Here is an 8,747-nt window from a genome sequence, read left to right as displayed (position 1 = left end):
TACTGAGGTCAGAGATGGTCAGTTTTGTGACAACACTGACTTACCTTCTTTGTAAGGATTTGATGATGTCATAAATGTACAGAAAATCTAGTACATAGACGTGGCTAACAGATAATATGCACCCTATAAATGTGAGATAGTATTCCTGTTATTACCAAAGAATTTAATTAAATGGAGCTGTTGTAACTTGACACAGCTCTGGGTTGGTCATCCATTCACGACCAGACAGCACAGACCAAAATTATCTAGACAAGAGCCAAGAATATTAACTTTCTGGATATAGAAGATTAGTGTCAGCATAGAAACAGGAGCAGAGTGATGGCATCATTACAGGTGATCCTGCAGGGAAGCTGAGCACCTCACAAAGTATGAAGGGATGGGAACCTAGAGCTGCCCCTTCAGTCATTGCCCTTTATGTAGGGTCTGACCTTAAAATGGAGAAGCAATCCAGAACCAGCTGGATAGGAAAGACTAGCCCTACGTTACCCACAGCACTGAAGTTTCATAAACAGAAAAATACATTTATATCCCGATTCATTTTATGAAGCTAGCATAACCTTGATACCAAAGTCCAACAAAAAGTTTTAAAAAAAAGGCTAGTGTCACTCATGAGGACATACATAAAAATCCTAAACAAATCATTAGGACGTAGATTACACATGATCAAGTTGTTTACCCTAGGAATACAAAGTTGGCTTAAACATAGAAACTTGAGAATGCAACTCACCATTTTAACAGATTTAATAGAGGGAAAAAATCTTACCATCATGTCAATAACTGCCCTGTGTTTGCTGACATTCAACATATTTAAGATGAATACTATCAGCAAATTCAGAATAGAACAGAATGACTTTACCCTGATAAAATGCATCTACAAAAAATGTACAGTAAACATTATGGAAAAATGTTGAAAATTTTCTATTTCTAATCATGAAAAAGACAAGAATGTCCCACTCACCAGTCCTATTTCACATTGTACTATTTGGGTCTGCCCAACGCCATAAAATGAGAAAAGGAAATAGAAAATGCAATCTTTAAAATGGCAGAACAAAAAAAAATAATAAAATAATAAAATAAAATGGCAGGGACAAAATTATTATTCAAAGATGGTATGATTATGCATTTTGAAAACTGAAAAGGATCTAAAGATAAACTTTTGGTATTAATAAACATATATAGCAAGGTTGCTGGATATAAAAGGCAATATACAAGGGGCGCCTGGGTGGCTCAGTCGGTTGAGCGTTCGACTCTTGATTTCGGCTCAGGTCATGATCCCAGGGTGCTGGGATCTAGCCCCATGTCAGGCTCCACACTGAGCATGGAGCCTGCTTGAAATTCTCTCTCTCTCTCTGACCCTTCTCCTTTCCCCCACTCGCACTCTCTCCCCTCTCTCTCTAAAATAAAAAAGAAAAGAAAAAGTGATATACAAAAATTAATGTCTCATTTTCTTTGGGCAAATACCCAGTAGAATTCACTGGATCTTAAGGTAATTCTATTTTTTTTTTAATTTTTTTTTTCAACGTTTATTTATTTTTGGGACAGAGAGAGACAGAGCATGAACGGGGGAGGGGCAGAGAGAGAGGGAGACACAGAATCGGAAGCAGGCTCCAGGCTCTGAGCCATCAGCCCAGAGCCTGACGCGGGGCTCGAACTCACGGACCGCGAGATCGTGACCTGGCTAAAGTCGGACGTTTAACCGACTGCGCCACCCAGGCGCCCCTATTTTTTTTAATTTTTTTTAACGTTTATTTATTTTGAGACAGAGAGAGACAGAGCATGAACAGGGGAGGGGCAGAGAGAGAGGGAGACACAGAATCTGAAAAAGGCTCCAGGCTCTGAGCTGTCAGCACAGAGTCCGACGCAGGGCTCGAACTCACGGACCATGAAATCATGACCTGAGCCGAAGTCGGATGCCCAACCGACCAAGCCACCCAGGCGCCCCTATTTTTTATTTTTTGAGGAACCTCCATACTGTTCTCCACAGTGTTGAATTACTATATCATACACCTGAAACTAATATAATGCCATATGTTAATTATGCTGAAATTTAAGAAATAAATTTTAAAAATATAAAATTTCCAAAAAAGTGCAATTTTCAATACATCACATTCCTAGGAATAAATTTAACAATAGATGTGCAAAACTTCTTTGGACAAGATGGCAAAACTTTATTGAGAGAAGTTTAACAGGCAAACTTCCAACACAAAAGCAGTCTGCATGGTTTCAACTTGTCTTCATTTAAACCTGTGATTGCCCTTCACCTTTAAGAGAAACAAAACAGTTGAGAACATTACTTAGCAGAACTTTATTTAGACAACACTAAAGGCATGCAAATGACATTTTCTAGTGGTACAAAGAAACAAAGGGACAGTTCAAGTTCAGAATGGATTAAACCCAATGCATTTACTCAGAGGTAGTTTTAAATAGCAAACAAAAATATCTTATACTGTTTGTAAGAATCCAACCAATCAATGAAAAACCTAAGAAACAAAAGACACTTTTAAAAAGGTATCATTTAAATGTTTTGACTTGAGAAAATACTCAGAATATAGGATATCTGAAACAGTAATGTCACGCTTGGAATTGCATAAGTGAAATAAATAGAAAGGCTAGGATTGTATTTGTTTTGACTCTTTAGTGGAAAAGTGCAAAACTGTACTTTAACCTAGTTTAGCCCGTATGTGGTTGTTTTAAGTAGGATGACCATCTGTCCCTGTTTTCACCTATGCTCCTGCTGTAATTATGAATAGTGCCTCTTTAGATGCTTAAAAGTGTGCCAGTTTGAGCAATAAATTATATGCTCACACCAGTTTTAAGTCATTACCATCAAAGGTAACATCAAATTGTGAAGGAGAAACAGTACCATTTCTCAGTTTGGCCAAAAAGGGAGGGGAAAGGAGAAGGGTGGCAAAGAAAAAGAAACTCGGAAAGCCAAATATGCATTATACATACATACAATATGTATGTACATACATATATATTATACATATATATACATACAAATATACATATACATTATATAATTATAGAATACATTCAGTATCTGTTAGTGTCTTGTTCATATTCTTTATACTTGCCTTTTGTCTATTTTCTTCAAAATTACATAAACTAGTGGATCTTCTATTCGTAAGTATTTGTTTTTAAAATTTTTTAATGTTTACTTTTGAGAGAGAGAGAGAGAGAGAGAGAGCAGGGGAGGAGCAGAGAAAGAGAAGGAGACACAGAATCTGAAGCAGGCTCCAGGCACTGAGCTGTCAGCACAGAGCCCGACACGGGGCTCGAACCCACAAACTGTGAGATCATGACCTGAACTGAAGTCAGACGCTCAACCAACAGAGCCACCCAGGTGTCCCTATTCATAAGTATTTTCTAAAAGAGCAATCTATCTGTTAGTTGGATTATTTTTCTTTTGCCTGATGATTCATACCGGCCTTTTATTAAGAATCTCTCCTTTACCCTTAGCTTTATTTTGTTGTCTTTTTAATTATTTTGTTTTATATTACATGCTCATATTATTATCTTTACCCTTTTTAATAACATGTATTTAGAGCTATTGTACTTCCCACAGGTACACTTCAGCCATGTTCAGTAAGCTCCCAAAAGCAGTCAAAAACTTGTTTAGTGTACGTCATCTAGTAGAATGGACCAGGAATGTAGAGTGAAAATATTTAGAAGACTAATGCAAGTTCATTTCTTCCCTAAATATCAAGCTTTAAATTCAGAAGTTCCTATAATTAAAGGTGCCTAGTTGGCTCAGTTGGTTGAGCGTCCAATGTCGGCTCAGGTCAACATTTTGAAGTTATTACTCAGGAAGGACTTCAGTTACAGTCTTTGAACTTCAAATCTTACCAACTGATATCTCAGGGGGAGAATTTTTCATGCCACATTTGACATGGTTAAAGGTGATTATATCATGGTGTCCACATTTTAGTGGAAACAGTAGTTCATGAAGACTGACAGTGAGGATGAGGATTGTGCTAGGCACAGGTATCTTACATGTGCCTTGGGCATCACTGACTACATACATTCTCTCTACCTGATCAGCCACAGAAACTAGAAACTATATGGTCTCTTGACATTTTATTCAGCCATTTGAGGCTTCATCTGGGGGAAGATTTAAAATACAATTGTCCTGGGGCGCCTGGGTGGCGCAGTCGGTTAAGCGTCCGACTTCAGCCAGGTCACGATCTCGCGGTCCGTGAGTTCGAGCCCCGCGTCAGGCTCTGGGCTGATGGCTCAGAGCCTGGAGCCTGTTTCCGATTCTGTGTCTCCTTCTCTCTCTGCCCCTCCCCCGTTCGTGCTCTGTCTCTCTCTGTCCCAAAAATAAATAAACATTGAAAAAAAAAATTTAAAATACAATTGTCCTTTAAGAGCCAGAGAATTGCAAATTTGACAGAATCTGAGGATAGGCATTCAGGACTCTGTACAAAAACAAACATCAAACAGTGTTTGTTCATTTCCTTAGTAGCGTTGAACCCTCAGTTCAGATATTGTAATCTGACTCAGGTCAGGGTTTGGTGATTTATGATAAATCACACAAAACAAATTATCTTTGTATTCTAACCTACAAAACCAGGGCACACAAAATCAGAACCGAAAATGATTTTTACATATCTGATTTGAATCACTATTTTCCTAAGAGCAAAGATGGGGTCAGAGGTTAAGGGATTTATCCAGAGTCACACAAATTATGTTAGAGCTGGTATTAGAACCTATTTCAGGGCCTCAGCATATTTCATACAAACTGATGTGTGTTACAAATGTGTTACATATCTGTTAAAAGTGGATATCTCTAAAAGTATCTGAAAATCATTAGCTGTTTGCTAAAGGACTTAAACTCAAAAGTAAGAAACTTTTTCTTTTTTTTATTTGAGAGAGAGGGAGTGGGGTAGAGGGGGAGAGGGGAAGAGAGAATCTCAAGCAGGCTCCATGCTCAGCACAGAGCCCGACGTGGTGCTGGGCTCAAGACCTGAACCAAAATCAAGAATTGGACACCCAACAGACTAAGCCACCCAGGCACCCCTGTTTTCCTATCTTGTAATTTAATATGGCTTTGACCCACTTTGTTTCTATGCCTGATAGTCTGTAAGTCTGCCATTCAAGGTTTGAACTACATTTCAAATCATTTTTGTATGTGAACTCTGTTACTGGAAGTAGCAATAATGTTACCTCTGTGTTATTAAAAATATAACATTGCAGAAAACAGACACCCTATAATTTGCATGCTTAATGTATCACATACCTGCTTCCTGCATTTTAAGGGACTCTAGATTTGCAAGTCTCTTCCCTCTGACATCAGGACCGTCTCCATGCTCACGACCAGTCTTTGGAAGAACCAGTTCCTGTTGATCAGGTTCTAGGGAAGGCCCTTGAAAATAAAAAGTGTAAGATTTATACAATCTGAAGAGTATGGGGCCTCTGAAAATAAAAAGGTAATCAATTTAAGAAGTAAAACATGAGATATGAATAAGGAAATAATATTCATTCCCTCAGTGTTATGAAATAAAAGCCTTAGGCTAGTGTGGTAACAAATGTGGTTAAGAATTAGAGCAGAGTGCCTGGGTGGCTCAGTTGGTTAAGCATCTGACTTCGGCTCAGGTCATGATCTCACAGTCTGTGAGTTCGAGCCCCGCGTCGGGCTCTGTGCTAACAGCTCAGAGACTGGAGCCTGCTTCAGATTCTATGTCTCCCTCTCTCTCTCTGCCCCTCCCCTGCTCGTGCCTGTGTGTCTCTCTTTCAAAAAAAATAAACATAACTTTTTTTAATAAAAATAAAATTAAAATTAAAAAAATAATTACAAGAGCATTATTTCAGGTGTCTATTACCAGAAACTAGGAAAGCAGGGTTTTATTACCCTCTTCCTTTTTCAAGAGTGCCCTGAGACTACTCAGGTGTCCCCTTTGTACTGATCTGTACTGCACTTGTGATTGTACTTGCCAGTGACTTGAGTCTCTATGACTAGAGTGTGAGTTCAAGGCTGAAATAATGCCTCTCAATACTCAGCATGTTACATGGCACAAGTTGAGTGAAAAAAAAGTCTTAAAACAAAGCCCAAAACTGATAAACATTCTGCAAACCAACTGGTCTGTCCTTTTCAAAAATGTGTGGAACTATTCCAGATTAAAAGAAACTAAACGTAAATGCATGATCCTGGACTGGACTCTGGATAAAAAAAATTATATAAAAGAGATTATCAGGACAACTGGGGAAATTGTGTGTGTGTGTGTGTGTGTGTGTGTGTGTGTGTGTAATTGTCCTGTTCTTGTAACTTTTCTGTAAATTTTGTGGTTTGGAACTATAAATAAAAAGAATATATGACATCGTCCTATTGTACTCCAGGAAGACAGTGGGTTTGTTTTTTTTTTTTAAGTAGACTTCAGTCCTAGCACAGAGCCCAATGTGGGGCTTCAACACACAACCCTGAGATCAAGACCTAGCTGAGATCAAGAGTCGGATGCTTAACTAACTCAGCCACCCTGGCACCCCACTAACTACTTTATTTTTAATTCTGGTTTTAAAATGCATAACATAAAATACCCTGTCTTACAGCTCTATGAAGTCTGAAGTTTACATCATGGATAGAATTTAAATTACAGTTAAAATGCAACTTTCTCAAGAATTTTCTGAGTGTATTTGCAGACCTATGACAAATTTTTTAGAAGTGACAACCATCCTCTCTTGGGTAACCAAAAACTTACTTGGTTAAAATAAACAAGTTATATTTAGGTCCAAAGGCCCTATGTATAATGTTCCATAAATTAATCCCATGCACAACAAAGGACAAAAAATAAGAGCAAAATTATCTGTGAATGACAATAAGTATACTGTCTTACAGTAAGAATAAAGGAAGCAGGGTGGAAAGAAATGAATGGACGTTGTTATCAGTCATGTTCTAGAACCCTTAACAATGGCCTGAATTATATAAATGCTTTACTTCAAAATACTATATACTAAGAATACTATATATCTGGGAGCAATCCATATGTCTCATGTTAATCTCAGGATAATTAATCTCTTGGTTTTTCTAACCACAGAAGGATTAAAAACCTCCTTTTAAAAGCCACTTTAAAAAATACAAATTTCCTGGGGTGCCTGGGTGGCTCAGTCAGTTGAGCGTCCGACTTCGGCTCAGGTCATGATCTTGGGGCCTGTGAGTTCGAGCCCCGCATCGGGCTCTGTGCTGACAGCTCAGAGCCTGGAACCTGCTTCGGATTCTGTGTCTCCCTCTGTCTCTGCCCCTCCCCCACTCATGCTCGCGCGCTCTCTCTCTCTCTCTGTCAAAAATAAACATTAAAAAATTTTTAAATACAAATTTTGTTTTCAATAGCCAAATGCTCTTTGATAAACACAACCCTTGAGCTTCAATTTTCTCATTTATAAAATAGGGGAAATTTACTATAGTAAGGAATTGCCCTAGGCTGCAAAGTATATATTCTCTTCACTTTTCCAGCTAATTTCCAAGCAATGTTTGAGATTCCTTTCTATTTTGGTGCTCCCTTCTGTTACAAGTATATCAAGCTACATGAAGCACATCACACACACACATACACGAGGTATTTTTCTTCCCTTTGCCTTCACCTTGAACCACAGGTGCTACTTTATCTTTTTTCTCTTGATCAGGCATACTATCCTGAAGGTCAGTTGGTGGCTCCTCTTGCTGACGTTGTTCAATACTGGGCTGCTGGGCCGAGGGGTGTGTGTATGGATGCACACAAATAAAAAGTTGTGTTATTAATACATGTCAATAATATAAATATACAGAATACATAGATATATTTGATCATAAGTAAATCTAAAAACATTTCACTTCCAGGGAAGATGGCGAGTAGGAAGATTCTAAGCTCACTTTGTCCCACACAGACACCTAGATAACACCCAATAAGTATAAATAACCCAGAAAAAAATCCACCAAAGACTGGCAGAGCAGACTGTCCACAGCTAAATGTAGAGAGGAGGCCACATTAAAAAGGAACTTATAAAATGGTTCAATGACAACAACAACAAAAATCTAAAGACATTTCTCCAATACTATTCAGTATACTTATTCTTAATAAAATTACTCTTCCCACAGAGAGGCTACTCCAAGAAAAGAGTTACCCATAAGGGCTTTGGAAGCTATTTTAATCTATGTTGGGATGGATGTGTGCAATCTGTTGTTAAAATGTGTAAGAAAGTCATCAGATATATTTCCTGGGAACATAACAGCATTCATCCAAGAAATACCAGAATGTGATGCTCCTGGATAAATGCTCCTTATCAGCATGAAAAACCCTTATCAGTGTATCTATATTAGTTCAACACTTTCACAAAAATAAATTTGTACTAATAAAAAACATCAAATGTTCAAGTACTTACAACCACAGGCCCAACTAGCTGGAAAGAGTTTTGATCATTTCGTCTTGCTCTAGACTTGAATGTTGACCTTATTTGCCAACTCATATTTCACACTGAAAACAGAATACTGGGATTTAGAAAATGCACTTGAGAGGATAGTTATATTTGACCACTTCTGTGGCCAAATGGTGACATGTGCTTTTTTTTCAAGATTGAAAATATGTTCAAAGTAAGTCGAAAGGTAATTTAATTGTGCATACTTTTCAATCACACCAAATCTGGCAGCTTGCAAAGGCAATTGTTTATGTCATGGCCAAGCAGACACAGAAATTAAATAAAGCATGTGTTAAAGACAAGAACATATTTCTGAAGGGATATGGTTTTACAACTTGTTTCACCATCTTGGAGATATT

At 38.0% G+C, this 8,747-nt stretch overlaps 1 protein-coding gene across 1 annotated transcript; it reads right to left on the bottom strand.

Annotated features, from left to right (window-relative positions):
- Positions 1–2,214: 2,214 nt before the first annotated feature.
- GAGE10 (G antigen 10) lies at positions 2,215–8,439 on the bottom strand. The gene is made up of 4 exons (XM_032592286.1): positions 8,356–8,439; positions 7,579–7,678; positions 5,243–5,368; positions 2,215–2,261 (listed from the first exon to the last, which is right to left on the bottom strand). Exons 1-4 carry the CDS (start codon positions 8,437–8,439, stop codon positions 2,239–2,241), a joined length of 333 nt encoding a protein of 110 aa, XP_032448177.1. The 3' UTR covers positions 2,215–2,238.
- Positions 8,440–8,747: the final 308 nt, after the last annotated feature.

This window comes from Lynx canadensis, chromosome X (assembly GCF_007474595.2).
Source record: "Lynx canadensis isolate LIC74 chromosome X, mLynCan4.pri.v2, whole genome shotgun sequence".
Taxonomy (NCBI): Eukaryota; Metazoa; Chordata; class Mammalia; order Carnivora; family Felidae; genus Lynx; species Lynx canadensis.
This window is presented reverse-complemented; position numbering and strand designations above follow the sequence as displayed.